Source organism: Lissotriton helveticus, chromosome 1_1 (assembly GCF_964261635.1).
Source record: "Lissotriton helveticus chromosome 1_1, aLisHel1.1, whole genome shotgun sequence".
NCBI classification, from domain to species: Eukaryota; Metazoa; Chordata; class Amphibia; order Caudata; family Salamandridae; genus Lissotriton; species Lissotriton helveticus.
The window spans coordinates 93,030,628-93,049,748 of NC_136057.1; the positions used below are offsets into that span (position 1 = coordinate 93,030,628).

General features: G+C 50.1%; 1 protein-coding gene across 1 annotated transcript in view; it reads left to right on the forward strand.

The window, feature by feature from the left end:
- The first annotated feature begins 3,201 nt into the window (after positions 1-3,201).
- Positions 3,202-19,121, forward strand: part of LOC144767840 (uncharacterized) — a 105,355-nt gene continuing 89,435 nt past the window's right edge. The window contains exons 1-2 of the mRNA XM_078651208.1: positions 3,202-3,897; positions 10,767-11,643. Coding sequence (XP_078507334.1) covers positions 11,091-11,643 — 553 coding nt within the window. The 5' untranslated portion in view covers positions 3,202-3,897; positions 10,767-11,090. The remainder of the gene's footprint in view (positions 3,898-10,766; positions 11,644-19,121) is intronic.

Genomic DNA, 19,121 nt, shown 5'->3' on the forward strand with positions numbered 1-19,121 from the left:
ATGTGGTTAAGAGATATCTGGTTTGTTACATTAATCCATTTATAAATGAGGTGTTAGGCTTTGTGTCACATCTGTGAGTACACAATTGAATGGACTTTTTAAAGAGCAATTTGTTTTGTGTGCGTGTTTGTTGCAAACATTTGGCGTGTGTGTTGCAAGCATTTTGCCAAAGACAAGCCTGTCTGCTCCCAGGCACACCTGGCCGCATCCGCTGGGACCAGGAGTCAGGTAGTATACTCAATATTTCTCATATTCTGCATAAGATCTAAAGTCTTTCAATTACACAGATTTTACAATCTCCCCCATGTTTGTCTCATTTTTAGAGGCAAATGGCGTGTATGCCAGCCACACATAGAGTAATCTAGTACTAAACAGCCCTCATTTCGGAACAACAAACAATAAACCTCTTCTACATGCTCAGTTTGAGGAGTCATTAAAAGCGGCTTTACTAAACCCACCCTCCCTAGGCAAAGATGAGTTGGAAATACTCAAATTATTAGAATCTCCTGAGCCGGATATCCTGTTCTCAACTGAAACCTGGTTGTCAGAGGGATCTACTCCAGATCTCCAGAAGCCATACCCGAGATGACCAAAAGAGAACAAGCTCAGAGAAAGGAGGTGAGATAGCAGCAATTATTCACCAGTGGATCCACACATCTCTGAAACAAATTACTCAAACTGAAGGAGTAGATCTGCTTTCCTTTCTCAAGTTTCGAGTTGATGACGACAACTTGGTCCCTAAAGAAAATGAATTTGCTGATTTAATGATGTTGAATTTACACCAACACATTACATGCTCAGATCACAAAAAATGAAATCCCTTAGATCTGATCTGGGTGTATAATTCGAATTGACTGAATATAATCATCCTTCCTTGCATACAGTCCAATCAGTATTTGTTCAGCATTTGTATTCCGGTAGATCTTTCTAACTTGATCCACAAGCAGGAAATGAAACCATACACACATGGCTATACATTAATACAGAGCCAGTGTTATCAACACTTTCAAACCCCTCCCCCCTCTTCCCATCAATTGAAGACATTCTCTCCAAAGAAAAATAACCCACTCTGTGGCTCAGACATGCTAGTGACCAACACCCCTCAAATCCAACAGTGTGTTATTAACCGCACCAGACCAGTGCCCTGATATAAGCCAGAGTTAAAGGAGGCGAAACCTGCATTGCGTCAACAGTGGCGGAAGAGGGATGCTGAAGAGAGCAAAATCACATTTTAAATTGAGCTTGCAGAATTTAAAGGCAAACCCGTTGCATGCAAAGTCCTCTTAATAGACAAATAATAAAAATACTTTTTTTATATCCTGAATGATTTGTCTCCCCCAGATGAAGTGAGAACTTCCCTGACTCCTATCGAGGCATTCTGTGACAATCTAAATACTTAACAAAAGCATTCTTTAAAGATAGTATAAACTATTACAGCAGCAGTAATTCTGAAGTTGAGTCTGAAAAGAACTCTACTCTCCTGATCCTTGTTTGAAGAAATAAACAAGCTCCATGAATTTGTGATCAAGGTCAAATCTGGGTCACCAACTGACCCTTGCCCTCCAGCAGTCATGGAATCTCTGACCTCATCATTCAATCAATCAGCATTTATAAAGCGCACCCCAAGGATATCTGGGTGCTGAGGGTGCTGCGTCTCCGTCGAAAAGCCAGGTTTTGAGCAGTCCCCTGCAGAGCGTTTTCATCAATTCAGCAGCTCAAGCTGTCGCTCCAAGCGCGTTTCAAAATGCTGTAGAGCTCACGTTACTGAAAAAACAGGAAAAAGTCCCAGATATAATCAAGAATTATAGGCCAATACCTCCGCTCCCTTAACCTGCAAAAACTATTGGTCAGAGAACTATCTTCAAGAGGTTCCAGGCTTTATAACTACTCCAGCTCTCAGATAATTCTTATCAATGGAATGTCCGCCTCACCATTCCAGATTCAAAATATGATGCAATTTGATGATTACTTCATGAGGTTGAATCAGCTAAAACTCAATATTGATAAAACTGAGATTGTAATTCTAAAGAATAAGACCAATCTTTGGAACCAACTTTACTCTCCAACAAAAATGAAATTGTTACCGGAGCCTTAACCCACAGCTAAAAGCCTCTGAGTGATAATCAATAGTAATCTTAGCAAGAACCAGCAGGCTGGAGCAGTAGGATCTAAATACAGATTTATACTGAAACTACTTAAGAGAATAACCCCACTCCTCCCACTTAAGGCAAGAAAAGCAATAGCGGTGGCCGCAGTCCTATCTAGATGGCATCATGCCAACCGAGTATATGTAAGAATGCCCAGTATCACCATTCATAGACTACAAGTAATTCACAGCGACGCAGCTTGTTTACTACATCATCTTCAGAGGTGGGCACACGCCACACCTATATTGAAATAACAAATCCACTCTAAGACCCTCTGCCTCAGCCCTAAATGGTCGAGAGGTCTAGCCCCTCACTTCATTGCAAACCAGGCAGAAATGCATACACCCGTACAAAACCAGAGATCGCCTCACTTGAATTTACTTTCTATTCCGAAATTACAGAGGCTCAGATCAGGTGGACGCAGCTTTGGTACAAGCTCCTTCCATTCGGATCTCTCTCCCAGCTAAATCCATTTGAATCTAACTTCAAGTGTTTTCCCAGATATCTGACAGCCCACAAGCCTATTCATGCTCGATTCTTCCCTGGTCTGATTGGTTGTCTCCACTTTTATGTATTTCTGATCCAGTTCCAAGAAACCCTAGGTTGAACATGCTCTCTGTATATGCAATGACATAACGCACGTTTTATAGATCCTGTAGAGGTTTGGTGTGTTGGAACGTGCTTCAGTCACTGAACTGAATATTGCAAAAGAGAGGTGTACAGTGCAAGTGAGGATGATAGCGCAGTCTTGTCTGCCAGGATATTATAAACCTTCGATTGCTGTAAGGCTGTTACAGTATTCAGTTTTTGTGGTAGCACAGTGTACAATTTGAGCAGACCGAGGAACAGACATAGTGTTGGAAACATTTCAAATCCGTGCCTTTCATAATATATGAACTATGTTGTTGGTATTGTGACATTTTAATGATTCATTTTTTTCTGGTTTTAGAAATGAGCGATGTTCTCATCACACTGGGGTTGGGGAGACAGGAAGGAGTATTTTGACCTAACTGTCCTGTGATAACGTGTTGTCTTTTCTCTTTTCCTCTCCTCTGCAGACATTTAGACTTGAACATCAATTTACCGGAATGGGGAGAAGACGGGCTCCAGGAAAGAAAGTGACAGCGCAGTGTTCACGTGAATCCGTAAGAGCCACAGTCCCATCTTATCCTCTTCATGACGTCTCAGCTTCAAGATCTCGAAAAGATACTCAGAGGGACAATGAGCTGGAACCGCTTTCGGAGAACCTGCCGCACATTATCCTTCTATCCATGCTGGAGGAGTTGGAAGCCAAACTGGATAACTTGCTGAATACTGTGGAAGACGTACCTTCTAGAGTCGCGGGGCTGATTAAGAAAATCTGGATAGAAAAGGATCAAGGTTACCTAGATAATGCTGGAGTGTCTTTGGAGATGATCTGTCCGGCGAGCATTAGAGATTGTGCTATTAGCCGGTCTCCTGCGACACCTCAACTGGACAGGTCAGAGGAACCGAGCTTGTGTCTTCAGCCAGTGTTCTCTGATGGGCATGCACCAAAGCAGGACTGTACGCTCTCCTCGCCAACTGATGTTCAAGTGCGTCCAGAGGAGCCAAACCTTTGTCTACAGCCAATGTTTCCTGATCGACATCACCCACAGCAGGACCAGTGGGTGCAACCTGGGTTTCCAGGTAGAAATGGAGTACAGCAGGATTGTACTGTATCCAGGTGCCCTCAGACAGATCCTCCAGGCATATCACTGGGGGCAAAGCTGTGTCTTCACTCGGGGGGCGTGGCCAGCAACATGGCCGACTAGACGTGCCTGAACAGAGCTCCGGCCGAGCCCGCTAATTATCCGGCATTCACTATCCCCCAAGACCCAGAACCGCCACCAAAAGTGAGGAACTGACGCCCGGACACCTGCCAAGGGCTGCTGCAGTCCCGAAACGGAGCCGACCCCGCCTGGCCATTGTATGTGACGGTGTCTCCTCTATGCCCCGGAGATCGTCCTGACGGCCTGGGAGACAGGAGAAAGAGGCGCGCGCCAAGAGCCGGCATTCCCGCAAATAGCTGTTGCGGGCTGATAGAGGCTTGATCGGGTGCTCGGCCACCGGGCGGACGATCACACACCACCTCCGCCGGACAACGGGAGCGGGACAGAGGTGACCGACGACCACCTACTCAAGATGGCGACCGTCGTGGTGATGGGGAGATAGCGACGGCGAGATCCCCGCATTGATCCCGACGCTGTGCAGATTCTGTGCCCGGGAGCAGAGACGGAGTGTCGGTGAGCCTTCCACCGAGGTGAGGAGGGCCGCACCTGTCCAGTGCCTGGAACTGGGGTTGATCTCGGTGGCGGCGCCCGCCTTTACCAATATGGCGGCCGCGCACTGAAGACCCACGGAGAGACGGCCCTCGAGCCGCGAAAGACCACGGAGGCCTGCCTAGAGGGGGAGGGCTTGCTCCTACTGCCCTGGAACCCCTGTGGCCCGCTCCGGTTCGGGAGCGGCTGGATGTCACCGCGAGCCCCCCGCCGCCGGCACCACACCGCCTGTGCCTACGCCTGGTGATCCGGCACTGAGACGGTGAGAATCTCGGGGGGGACGCGCACGAGGCGCAGGCTGAGGAGCACCCCCTGGCCCCCGCGGCGCGGAGAGGGGCGACGACGGGGCCCCCTCCTGTATTGCCGCCGGGGTGAATCTGCGACCAGAGCCCGGCCCCAGAGGTGGAGAGACGGTGGGCCCCACATCGCGAGGGCGAAGCCTGATACACGGACAAGTGAAGCGGTAGCACGGAGGAGCGGGGTTCCGACGTAGGGGCTCCTGGCATCTGAACGACCCAGGCATGGGCAAGGGGGACACGATACCTAAGACGCGGAGCAAGGGCCCAATGGACAATTTCGCTGCTCCGCGACCTATGGTGGACACACAACCCGTACACTCTGGCACACGCAAGGATACGGATATGTTACTGGAGGCCATACAGGCGTCTAGGACGGACATCCAAGCTTCACGAGCGGCCCTGGAAACCAAAATTGGGGAGGTGGGGTCCGAAGTGACGCTGTTACGCCAGGACTTCCGAAACTTGACCGACAGAGTCACGGTAGCCGAGTCAAGGTTGACAGACACTGAGAAATCGGTTTCTGAACTTAAGAAGGACATGGCAGAACTCCAGGCCTCCCACCGCCAACTCCTGTGGAAGGTGGACGACGCTGAAAATAGGTCAAGGCGGAACAACCTACGCTTTGTGGGCTTTCGAGAAGGGATTGAAGAAAGAAGCATGACCGCCTTCCTCCTCGACTGGCTCAAAAGGACCTTCCCGACGGCGCGATTCTCCTCGTGCTTTATCATAGAGAGGGCGCACAGGGCGCTTCTGGCCAAGCCACCGGAGGGTGCGAGACCACGACCGGTCATAGCGCGATTTCTGAACTTTGCAGATCGAGATCTGATCCTACGGGAAGCCAGGGGCATGGGCGAGATCCGCTTTGAAAATACCACCATAATGATTTTCCCGGACTACAGTCAGGAGGTCTCCAAACAACGCCGCTCCTTCGACGCTGTCAAAGCGAAACTGAGATCCCTCAATATCCAGTATATGCTCCTCTTCCCGGCCAAGCTCAAGGTCATCTATCAGGGCAAAACCATCTTCTTTTCACACCCAGACGACGCTTGGCAGTGGCTCGAGGAGCGCCCTATCCTGAATAGTAGGGAGGTGGCGGGTCGGGCAGCGCTCGACCGGTCACTGCGAGACCAGCCGGCATGGGAGAGACCGAAGCCGCAGCGTCGAAGAATGAGGAGGACACAGAACAAGACGCCGGTGACTCCATACAGGACAAGGAACTTGCAGGACAGGAGACGGGGCAGATCGCTGTCACCGGGTACCGACTCAGTGGCGGGCTCGAGAGTTGGTAACCTGAGGAATGGAATCCGCTCTGAGGAAGAAGAGGTGGAGGAATCGGAAGGCCGCGCATCCGGAGGGGAGGAGGAAGATTCAAGGAGTGATTCGTTGCACCCTCTGGCAAAGGAAATCCGGCAACTGGAACAAGACTCTACAGGCCATGAGGGGCTTGTGGACACACAAGACTCACACTCGTGAACTAAGGTACACTGGGAGCAGGGAAAAGATAGCGGCTCTGCGATGCGGAGCAAGCAAGTCGGCACGTCCCCACCACTGTTTTTTGCGCTTTTAACACTGGTTACTGTTTATTGAGGGTGGGATGTGTGGGAGGGCGACAGGCCTTCTCCCGCGGATAGTTGAGGCCCGGTTTGGGATGCAACTGGAAGGGGAGGGAGGTGGGGAGGGGGGTGTGGGATGGGGTTTGGTTACAGTGTTACCCCACGTTGGGGTTGTTGAGAGAGTTGGGGAGAGGGGGGGAAGTCCGTCACACAGCAGCAGAGCTCTACCAACCCACACCGGGGGTCTTTCCCATGCCGAGCTCCTGCTCGGGAAAGACGTTGTCTTGAAACATGGCAAGTACACTAGATACTCCGCACAGACATGATACAGGGATCACCGTGCTCACTTGGAATGTTAATGGCCTGGGGTCCAAAGTTAAGAGGGGTCTGGTCAGCGCCTACCTCAAGAGACTGTCACCCGACATTATCCTCTTACAGGAAACTCACCTAAGAGGTAATAACTGAGCCTTCATAGCGAGGGGGAGGTACACTGTGCTGGCACTTGCAGGATACACCTCGGACTCTAGGGGGGTCGCGATCCTTATAAAAAAGGCGCTGCCGTTCACGGTTACTCGCACCTGGTTGGATACACAGGGCACATATGTGGGTGTTCAGGGGATGTGGAAAAGACGCAGCTACACAATTCTGTCTGTATACGCCCCCCCCAAGCTACAAACACGCACACTTAAGGCGATCACCGCCATCCTGCTAGACACGGCGGACACAACACAAGTGGTGGGTGGGGATTTCAACGCTGTGATGTCCATCGACCACGATAGATCTGGGTCGTCACACATGGGGGACCACACAACAGCGCTGGCTCGGCTCATGAAGACCATGGGCCTCACTGACGTCTGGAGATGGCTTCATCCTACACAGGAGATGTATTCATTCTACTCAGGGGCCCATAAGGTCTTCTCTAGGCTCGACTATGTTTTTGTGGCCCGGCAAGAGATAACGGTGGGTGACCTAGCGGAATACAAGGCGAGAGGGATTTCAGATCACTCCCCACTATATGTACACCTGGGGCGGGGGAAGGTAGGGAAACGGGCGCAGTGGAGACTATCGGCATGGGACATCCAAAAGCCAGAAATACTTGGGGGCATACGGGCAGACATACGGGTGTACCTGGCCGAAAATGAAGGATCAGTGGATTCCGGAGTCACTCTGTGGGAGGCGATGAAACCGGTCCTCCGGGACCGCATCCAGAGTAGGCTAGGAGAGGCCAGGCAGGCGCTGCAGGGCGCGATAGCGAACACTGAGGCGAATGTCCTCACCTTAGAAGCGAAGCACCTCCAACAGAAGGAGGAGGCGAGCCTTCGACGACGGCTTGACGCACAGAGACTGTATCGGGAACTGGCCACAGACGAGGCACGCACTCAGGCATTGGCGACACTGCATAGGCTGTATGATGTGGGCGACAAGTCCGGTAAACTTTTAGCTTGGCTGAGCAGGAAGGAGCGCGCCTCGAGATGGGTAGAACAGATCACATGTGTGGGGGTCGGGAGGGCGACCACGGAGGATGACATAGCGGAGGCTTTCGCGACATACTATGAGGACTTCTATAGGGCCAGGGACCTGGGCGACAGTGAGGATGCCCAACACTATTTGGGGGACATGGAGGTTCCTAACCTGTCCACCGAAGCTAAGGCAGCCCTAGAGGCGGACTTAACGATGGAGGAGCTCTCGGAAGCCATAGCGGCCCTGAAACCTGGGAAAACGTCGGGCTGAGTTTTTTAAACGAACGGCCGATTTATTGCGACGTCGCATGAGAGACCTTTTTACAGGATCCCTCCAGGCGGGGAGCCTCCCTCCCGACCTGACACTGGCCGTTATTGTGCCTATCTACAAGGAGGGGAAGCCTAGAGATGACTGCGCCTCCTACCGCCCAATTTCCCTGTTGAATGTAGAGACGAAAATCCTGGCCACAGTTCTGGCTTGGCGCCTGAGACAGGTCATCACTGAGTTGGTCCACTTGGACCAGTCCGGCTTCCTCCCTGATAGGGCGACCAAGCTCAATCTCCGTCGCACCCACAACTGGCTGCAAGAGGTCTCTGAGAGGGCTGAACCCCATTGGTTCCTCTCCCTGGACGCGGAGAAGGCGTTCGACGCTGTGCACTGGCCCTTCCTGATGGAGACCCTCAAACGTTTTGGATTTGGACCCAAATACCTACAGTGGGTACAATTACTCTACTCGGGCCCGAGAGCGAGGGTGCGGGTTAATGGGAGGCTGTCCCGCGAATTCCACATTGGACGTGGCACGCGACAGGGCTGCCCGCTGTCCCCCCTCCTATTCACCCTCACCATCGAGATACTGGCGATCAGGATTAGACGAAATCAGGCAATCCGAGGCTTTACCTGGGGTGACTCGGCGGACACGCAGGAAAAAATATCACTCTATGGTGAGGACGTGCTGCTGTTCGTGACTGACCCAGACACGACCATCCCAGCGCTGTTTGGGGAACTCGGCGACTTTGGGGCGCGAGCAGGACACACGATAAATTGGCACAAGTCGATCCTATATGATCCGCAGGGTAAGGAACGGGGAGACTGCCTACCAGAGCTATTGATACACACCACGGAAGGTTTCAAATATCTAGGAATCTTTATAACGTTAGACCGGACGCGTTCCTTCACTACTAACTTAACCCGCTTAATGCTGGAAGCAACAGCGGAGATGGATGGCTGGAGACAGCTCCCGCTCACAATGCTGGGTCGTGCGGCGCTCTATAAAATGGTCATCCTCCCTAAGTTTCTTTATGCGCTTCAGAATGAATACTATCCTTTACCAAATAACACCCTGAATAGAATCCACGCCGACCTGCGAGCCTTCTTGTGGCTGGGGAAGCAGCCTAGAGGGGCGCTTGACACCCTGCAACGCCATCAGTATAGTGGGGGGATATCGCTCCCCAACCTCGAGGCGTACTACTGGGCGGAACACCTCGCCCCGATCAATGAATGGTTGCACGCTGCAGCTGATCACCCCACGTACGCCTTGGAAAGGTCTCAATGGTCAGGCAAAACCATCTTGCACTATCTCTACGGGGAGAAGGTGGGACGACACTTCCTCCCGGCCACCAGGATTACGATCACAGCTTGGAATAGAGCATCCAGGAGGACGGGGTGGGACAAACGGCCTACTAAACAGACGCCACTGTGGTGCTGTAGGTGGCTGGGGGAGCTCCATAAGCTGAAAGGCTTCAGGAGATGGGACGACATAGGAATCTCCACAGTGGGAGACGTGATTGCGAGAGGGGAACTAAAGACTTTCCAGGCTCTCCAAGACGATTTTGGCCTCCTCAACACCCAGCACTTCAAATACATCCAACTGCAACACGCATGGAGGGCACAACACATTTCGCTCTCAGATATCCCAGAATATGCTCCGCTTGAGGGTAGACTGTTGCAGGAACAGATAGGGAGGGGAGCAGTGTCCCTCACGTACAAAACCCTGACCAACAATATGCTGGGGGATTTACAGTGCTTGCGCGTTAAATGGGAGGCGGATGTGGGTTCCATGGAGGATCTAGACTGGGAGCTGGCCCTCATGCACCCACGGGAGGTGGCCATCAAGTCGAGGCTACGTCTTATTCAATTTAAAGTGTTACACAGGTCATATTTCGACAGGGTGAGACTGTTTAGGATGGGCAGAATACCAGATACCACTTGCCTTAGATGCAGCCACCAGACTGCTGATTTTTTCCATATAATTTGGGGCTGTGCAGTCATTCAGGAATACTGGGGGGATGTGCTCCTGGAACTGGGGGAGGTACTGGGGGTGCACTTACCACGAGACCTTAGATTGACGCTACTGGGTATGACCACAGAAATAGACCTACCCCGTCCCCTATGTATCTTTTTGGTGTTAGCACTGGTGGTGGCAAAGCGAGACATCACGCAGCGCTGGGGGGCACCTGAAAAACCAGACTTGGAGGAGTGGAGAAGAGGGCTGGACTTGTACATGGCGGCGGAGAGGGTGACCTACAAAGCCCGGGGCTGTCCCAAAAAATTTTGGAGGGTGTGGGCTAAATGGAGGCACTACCACGGCCTAGAGTGAGAAGTCATGCCTCGGGGCCCGTGGGACCTGATGTGAGATAGTCTGAATGTGGAGATGCCCTGATTGTAAATATTGTAAAGGTGTACTCTACTGCCCGGTTCCCACTCAGGGGACGGTGGGGCCACTGGGGAGGGGGTGGGGGAGACCAGGAGGTGGGTGTTGGAGGGGAAGGGGTGGAGGCCTGCTGCTTAATGGACCTATGGGGGGGAGGGGGCTTTTCAATGTTTTCCTTTTTCCATGTTGCTGGTTTGAATGCAAGAGTTCTATTGAGGGGCACTCTGTCTCATGACACCAAAAATGTTGCGTATTTGGCGGCCAGAGCGGAATGTTGACGCTCTACCGTATGCAGATTCTTTGCCTTGCAATCCTTCTACTGCAACAATAAAAAATTTAAACCCAAAAAAAAAAAGCTGTGTCTTCACTCGGAATTTGTTGATGGGCAGACACCACAGCAAGACCACAGCATACAATCAGCGTTCCCAGAAGAGTGGGAGCCAGATGAGCCCCTGAAGCAAGAACCACCCCCATTGTCTACTAATAGCTGGTACCAGCAACAGAACCTCTGCCCACACCCACTATTTCCTGAAGGACACGAACCACAGCAAAACCACGGTATACAACCCGCTCTACCAGATGGGAACAGACCTGATTATCCCTTGGAGGAAGCATTGATATGTTCTGATTTCCAAGATCCCCAGGAGAACCAGTGCCTACAACCCGTGTCACCTGATGGGATGTCATCAGACGAACACTTCGAGTCTGGGCTGTTGTCCTTTGATGAGTTGGGGTCACAACAAACCCAGCGTCTACAGCAACACCTATGCTTGAAGCAGGAACTTCCTTATGCGCAGGATCCAAATGTGAACTATGAGCTAGAATCTATGCGCCCTGAAGCACAGGAACCAGATCAAAATGACAATCTAGACCCGGCCTATACTGATGCACATGGTTCAGATGAGAATTACAAGCAGGAACCACTGCACACTGTGGCACAGGACCGAGAGCTAGAGTCAGTGCTTCCTGAAGCACAGAAACCAGATCAGGACGACGAGCTAAAACAGACCTGTGCAGATGCAGAGGGTTCAGATCAGAACTACATACTCGAATCACTGCACCCTGAATCACAGCATCAACATCAGAACTGCAAGGCAGAACTGCTCTGTCCTGATGAGCGGGGTCAGTGTGTGCCTCCATCATTCCGAGGACTGGATACAAATACTGCAGATGAAGACTCAATGGAGAGAGGAAATACAAAATCACATTTATTGCTGTTCGAAGCTACCCCAGGTATGTGTTTTACTATAAATGGACTCTCGGAGTGCATACTAACACATGTAACCTCTGCAAAATGCATATGGGCAGATTTTAGAAAGTCTCCAAGGGGATCATTTGGGATTGAGTGGAACCCCCTGAGCAATACTGACCCCCAGAGTATGAGTACACAGGGTGCAGATGTTTCCCTGCATTCTCCTCCTCTGGTTCCATACAGGACTGTATCCTTCCTCTGCAGAAACAGGCCTGGTAATGGGACTCTGCATTAGACAAATAGGCCAGTAGCTCTTGTCGTTCGTCCCAATTCCAGGCTGAGGAACTGGAAAAAGCGCCAGTCTTGTGAGGATTTACTGGCCAGAATCACACGTAATAGTCGGATGCAAGTGATGTGGTGTTCATTGAGAATAGCCGACATGCGCAGTCTGGAGAGGGAACTGTGTTTCCAGTTGCACAGTTACATTGGGTAAGACGCAGTCGTCTCCAGTTCCTGATATAAAAATCCTAGGCTGTATTCGGCCTCAACAGCAGGGCTGACCAGGGATGTTGTTGTCACTGCAGGGTTCTCCTGGAGTGCACACCACCTCATGATAGACAAAGGTTTTGGAACTCTGAGGTGACTTGCAATAATCTTATTATATGCACCAGGTGGTACTTTATCTCGTATAATACATGGGCACACCATCACCTTTCCCATAAACCTTGATTGCGTAGCTCCTCCATATGCAACAGCTAACATGTTTGCAAACATGAAGAATGAACATAAAACCTCCTCTGCCCCTCGCTGCCCCTCGACTCCCTCTCTGCCCCTCGTGTCCCCTCTCTGCCCCTTGCCCCCTCTCACCCCTGCTCCCTCCTCGCTGCCCCTCGCCCCCCTCTCTGCCCCTCGACCCCATTTCTGCCCCTCAACCCCCCCTCGCCCCCCTCTCTGCCCCTCGACCCCATCTCTGCCCCTCGACGCCCCTCTGTCCCTCGCCCCCCTCTCACCCCCTCGCCCCCTCTCACCCCCTCATCCCCCTCTCTTCCCCTCTCTCACCCCCTCACCCCCCTCTCTGCCCCTCGCCCCCCTCTCTGCCCCTCGCCCCCCTCTCTGCCCCTTGCCCCCCTCTCTGCTCCTCGCCCCCCTCTCACCCCCTCAACACCCTCTCTGCCCCCCGCCCCCTCTCTGCCCCTTGCCCCCTCTCTTCCCCTCTCCCCATCTTACCCCCTCGCCCCCATCTCTGCCCCTCAACCCCCTCTCACCCCTGCTCCCTCCTCGCTGCCCCTCGCCCCCTCTCTGCCCCTCAACCCCATTTCTGCCCCTCAACCCCCTCTCACCCCCTCGCCCCCTCTCTGCCCCTCGACCCCATCTCTGCCCCTCGACGCCCCTCTGCCTCTCACCCCCCTCTCACCCCGTCGCCCCCTCTCACCCCCTCACCCCCCTCTCTGCCCCTCGCCCCCCTCTCACCCCCACACCCCCCTCTCTGACCCTCGCCCCCCTCTCTGCCCCTTGCCCCCCTCTCTGCTCCTCGCCCCCCTCTCACCTCCTCAACACCCTCTCTGTCCCTCGCCCCCTCTCTGTCCCTCGCCCCCTCTCTTCCCCTCTCCCCATCTCACCCCCTCGCCCCCATCTCTTCCCCTCGACCCCCTCTCACACCCTCGCCCCCTCACACCCCCTCGCCCCCCTCTCTGCCCCTCGACCCAATATCTGCCCCTAGCCCCCCTCCTGCCTCTCGCCCCCTCTCACCCCCTCGCCCCCCTCTCTGCCCCTCGCCCCCTCTCACCCCCTCAACACCCTCTCTGCCCTTCGCCCCCTCTCACCCCCTCAACCCCCTCTCACCCCCTCAACCCCCTCTCTGCCCCTCAACCCCCTCTCTGCCCCTCGCCCCCCTCTCTGCCCCTCACCCTCCTCGCCCCCCCTCTCTGCCCCATTGTCCCCCTCTCTGCCTCTCACCCCCCTCCTCTGCCCCTTGCCCCCTCCTCCTCTGCCCCTTGCCCCCTCCTCTGCCCCTTGCCCCCTCCTCTGCCCCTCGCCCCCCTCTCTGCCCCTCGCCCCCCTCTCTGCCCCTCGCCCCCCTCTCACCCCCGCCCCCCTCTCTGCCCCTCGCCCCCCTCTCTGCCCCTCGCCCCCCTCTCACCCCCTCGCCCCCCTATCATATAATACATGGTCACACCATCACCTTTCCCACAAACCTTGGTGCGTAGCTCCAACATATGCAGCAGCTAACCTGTTTGCAAACATGAAGAATGAACTTAAAACCTCTTGTGCAAAAATAAACATAAAAACTGTTAGATATTTGTTGCAAAAAGATTTTAGAAACTGTTCAATAAAAGCCCATTAAACAAAAAGCTGCAGTAGCTCGAAACGTGTAGAAACATGCAGAAATATTCCACCCTTCCATTATCTAAGGAAACTAATAAACATATTCCCTCTGCTTCTCATAGTAGGCTAGTAACCTACAGCAGAAGTAATAAAAGCAAAGTTCTGTTTGTTGCTTTAAACAGCTGCTTCAATTATGCTTCGCGGGGTGGAGTGGAATTGGATAGATTGGGTGGATTGTAGTGGGGTGGTTTGGATGGAGTGGGGTAGATTGGATGGAGTGGGGTAGATTGGATGGAGTGGGGTAGATTACAGTGGAGTGCAGTAGATTATGGTACATTGGAGTTGGGTAGATTGTGGTAGTTTGGAGTGGGTAGATTGTGGTAGGAGTGTAGATGAGTTGGATAGATTGCAGTGGGGTCCATTGAAATGGAGTTGGGTAAATTGGACTGAAGTAGAGATAGGTAGATTGGGGTGAAGTCAGTTAGATTGGAGTAGATTAGAGACGGGGTAGGTTGGAGCAGAGTGGGGTAAATCTGAGTGGAGTGTGGTAGATTGGGGTGGAGTCGGGTAGATTGGGTTAGATTGAGTGTATTAGGGTAGATTGGATTGGAATGGGGTAGATTGAGTTAGAGTGGGGTAGATTGTGGTGGGTAAATTGGGAATGGATAGATTGGAATGGGGTGGATTGGAGTGGGATGGATTGGGGTAATTTGGAGTGGAGTGGGATAGATTGGAGTGGGGTAAGTGGTGTGGAGTAGAGGAGAGTGGAGTGAAGTGTTGTTTCGTGAAGTGAGTGAGTGGCATAGATTGGAGTGGAGTGGAGTTGAGTGGCGTAGTGTGGAGTATACTTGGTGTGGTAGCGTACTGCCATTACAGACAACACATTTTCAATTGAAATGATCATTACATTTACACCGAAATATGGTTTTACTGCACATAAATGATAATGTTTGCAAATGTCATCCCCTAGTGTATTAATGTGTTTCAATCTTATTCAAATATTTTTCTCCACACTTCAGTAATACAAAACAAATGTGCTTTATTTGTACTAATTCTGATATATTCTGAAACATCAGCACAGTTCTTTTTTTTTAGGTCTTGCCGCAACAGTGCTTAACTTTGTGGGCTTACTGCCCACCCATTGCTTTTTATTTGTTTCTTTGAATCTCCTTTAAACAGCCATGCTTCCAAATGGCTAATCTTTCCTACTTGTCCCTCCTTTTCGTAGACTGTTCCCTCCCACGGAGCACCGTCCCGTTACTTGTATCCTTGCAATGGTCCCATATTATCAACTGCTTTAGGCACTTTTTCTTTTTTCTTTGTCTAAGAGCACTTCATATGAACACTTTTTTCACTCGCTCCAAGCTTTTTTGTAAATGGCTGTAATTCTTGTTCTTATCTCGTCACATTGGCTGTTCATTAACAGACCGAGATCAAATGTCAGATGATGTTTCCCCTAAACAGCCTGTTCTTTCTCTGACTTCAAGGTAACTGAGCCAGTTCCTCACCGTCACACTCATCGCTGCTTGCCTCAACTTGCTTGTTATTTATAAAAGCAAATTACTTCATTTTCTTGCCTTCACCACCTCCCCTTCGCATAATGGTAGCAGCCGTTTCAACTAAAGTGTCTACTGTTGCCGAACAGAAACTTCACTGTCGACTGTAAAGTTGGCAGCTAAGGTAATGGAAGGACGGCTTGGGATGGAGGGGACATTGGCATGTACAGGGGGCAGTGCCATTGAAGCATCTTCTGGCAGCTCTCACCAGCAGCATGATGACGCGACCCTGCCACATCTGTACAACGTTTCCGAGGCCGAAAGCAGTATTGGATAATAGCTATATATTCTGTAACCAGTCTGTTTGCTACGTACAATCCACTGTACTAAATGATATGAGGTATTCTTGGTACATATATTTCTAAAATGTCACATGTTGTAATATTTATGACACATACTATTGTAATGCAAGTTGATCTCTAGTAATGTTTAGGACATGTATTATTTGTAAAGTAGAAATGCTTTCCACTTAAAATTGAATATATATACTTGGTAGTTTGTTTAAAGGACTAATCAAACCAAATGTCAGAAGTACAATGCTATAGAATTGTGAAGCACTCTGATACCCAGTTGGGTCATGTTGGCACTATATAAAACACTGCAATAATAAATGAATAACACACCTGAGTGCGGGGAGACCCCCCCCCACACACACACACCTGAGTGCAGGGACACCCCCACACCTGGTGTCTTCTGTGAAGAAGGTGTGTGAGGGCTGAAAAATTACCTTCATGCCCTGCAATGCCAGCGCCCTCGATGCTGCCTGCGTGGTGGCCATATTGAAGCAGAAAATCATCAGGACATCTCAGGCATTTACACCCAATACTGTGATAGACGGCAGGCCCGTAGGCTGATTTGGAAATCATTGGGCACTTTGCTAGTGGTATCTTGAGGAAAATAATCCAATACCAGCGGCGAGGCCAAACTACTTTTCAAAAATAACATACTCACACTGGGGAGAGACTTCTCAGGCTCTGATTGTGGGCTGGGATTCCCTACAACAGAGAGCAACCATTTGTAGCTTCTTATCAGACTAATAGTCCCCTTTCCCAGCATTCAGAAAAAAATGTAATATCAGCATTTTTAGGTGCAGCACCTAAGGAGCTAATTGATGGCACAGTAATAACTCTCCATCACCAGCTGCATCATGACGCGACCCTGCCCCATCTGTACAACGTGTCTGGGCCGAAAGCAGTATAGGATAATACTTACATATTCTGTAACCTTATATATATATATAATATTATATAAATAACACTTAAACCATGGTGTCTCTCTCTCTCTCTCTCTCTCTCTCTCTCTCTCTTTCTCGGTTTCTCTTTCTTTCTATCCTTCTCTCTTTCTCTCTATCTTCGTCTCTCTCTCTCTCCTTCTCTCTCTCTGTCACTCTTTCTCTGTTTCTCTTTCTTTCTATCTTGCTTTCTTTCTCTCTCACTCTCTTTTTTCTTTCCCTCCCACGTCGTTTGTGGTTATAAGAGTTTCTTTTGAAAAGCAATTATTTCTTTGCTTATAATTTTGGAATCTTTTGACAAATGTGCACAAACTTTTCAAAAAGAGTTTTTTTCTGGTTTCTCTTTATTACACCAAATGTGTTTATTTTTGTGGTTTTATACAGTACAATCTTGGCTGAAGGGCATTGAAGCACTTTTCTAAAGAAGAAAGACCAAAATGCAGATTAGATGTGCCATAAAATAACAGATAAGCAATAGACTAATCCCACAGATCACGTCAGGGGAGAACGTTCAAACTGTTAATATCTGGATACATTGGAAAAGTGGATGCAGAAAAGTGACCACAGATTTATTATTCAGAGCATCTCTCAAGTAGGAGGATTTTGAGTTTATAATTGTGGCAATACTTGTGGTTGTTCAAGGTGGTTGTGGGAGGGAGCTCCAGATCCTTGTAGCGCTGGCAGAGAAGGCGAGCTTTATAAAGCGTTCTTGCCTGAATGTCGTTTGTTCCAGCAGGAGGACTTTACGAATTCTCGATCCTTGTTCAGATCCAGAGATTTTGAGTTTTTCTACCAGGTAGGAGGGTGTGGAGTTGTGGAGGGCTTTGTGGGTGATGCATTTAGTGTTACATTGGTCTGTTGCTTCAATTGGAAGCCTTTGTAGAATGCGAAGTATAGAAGAAATGTGATTTAAAAACTTTGTGACCTGTCACAAAGTGGATAACTGTATGAAGCATTTCTCTCAGTGATGCTAATTTTCTCTGGGAAGGCCAGACAGGAAAGAGGTCCAATAATCCAGTCTAAAAAGTACCAGCGTATGGACTTCTAAAATCGTCAGGCCCTCTTGTGCTTTGATGAGACATGCTTCTGAAGGTAAATGTGAATAAATATAGGTCTGTAATTGTTATGGTTGTTCTAGTCGGCGTCTGCATTGTTTGATGAGGGGCGCGACTTGGCCGAGTTTGAGGGAGGTTGGCATGGAGCTTCTTGAAAAGGAGGAGTTGATGATTTTGGTCCATGCAGGCGAGATATGATGTGACTGTGATTATTGACACGCTCAGGATGGAGGGGATTGGAAATGTGCGATGTTGGTTTCATGCAAGCGAGTAATTTGAGCACTTCTTCTTAAAGGACATCGTTGAATTCATTCCAACTGGCATACGGTATGTTTGGCGAGACGACCATTAGTTGGAGGTAGGGCCTTGGGTAGACCCTCTTTGTTAGCGGGGGCATCTTTGGTGTAGGACGGAGAGATGGGTGGGTCAAGAGAAATTTCGATGTTAGATACTTTTTCAGAGAAGAATGTTGCAAACTCTTTGCAGCGCATGGTAGAGTCATTTATTGAGCGTTGAGGGAAAGAGGAGGTTTGCTGTTTGATGATGTTGAGAAGGTCTTTAGGTCTGTTCCTAGAAGGGTCAAGTTGGGCTCGGAAGAAGGGGGATTTTTCTCTGAAGATGTGTGTTTTGTATTTTATGCGTTTAGCTCCCGATATCGCAAGATGTGTTAACAAGTGATGTTGTCTCCAGTTTCTTTCAGCCAACCGGAGTTGTTGCCTCTTTGTTAACCCCTTCGGCGCTGATGACGAGATCAGCTCGTCATCAGTTGCGCCGCTCGCACGCTGATGACGAGCTGAGCTCGTCATCTAACGCGGCTTTTTGAAAAAAGCCGCGTAGCGCGAAAATCGCCGCACCGCCAATGAGGTTAAGGTCTTTGTTAAACCAAGATCTGGAAGGGATACTTCTTGATTTCTTGAGTTTCAAAGGGGCGTCTATGTCAAGTAGTTCTCCCATGTTTCTGTTGTAGTGGGCAGTGAGATCATCACATCGGAATTTGGGAACTGACTAACGCTTCTAACTCTGCCTGGGAGATTCAGTGTATGTTCCTCGGTCAGTGCTTGTGCCGGGTATTTTGGGGGTGGGCCTTTGGTTGGATGGCATTGAGATTGAAAAGAATTAGGTGGTGGTGAGTCCAGTCAGTGGGTAGGATAGAGCGGAGGGATAAGGTGTTCTGCTTAGAGATGATTGCATTCATTTCATAAAGCTTTATTCGGAGCATTTAAAAACATGTCCATAAAAGCACAACATGGTTACAGATACTAGCAATACTTACAAAATTTCAGTAAAGAAAGCACACAATAAAAACAATATAGAATAACAACTATTAATTACAAAGAGTACATTACACAATA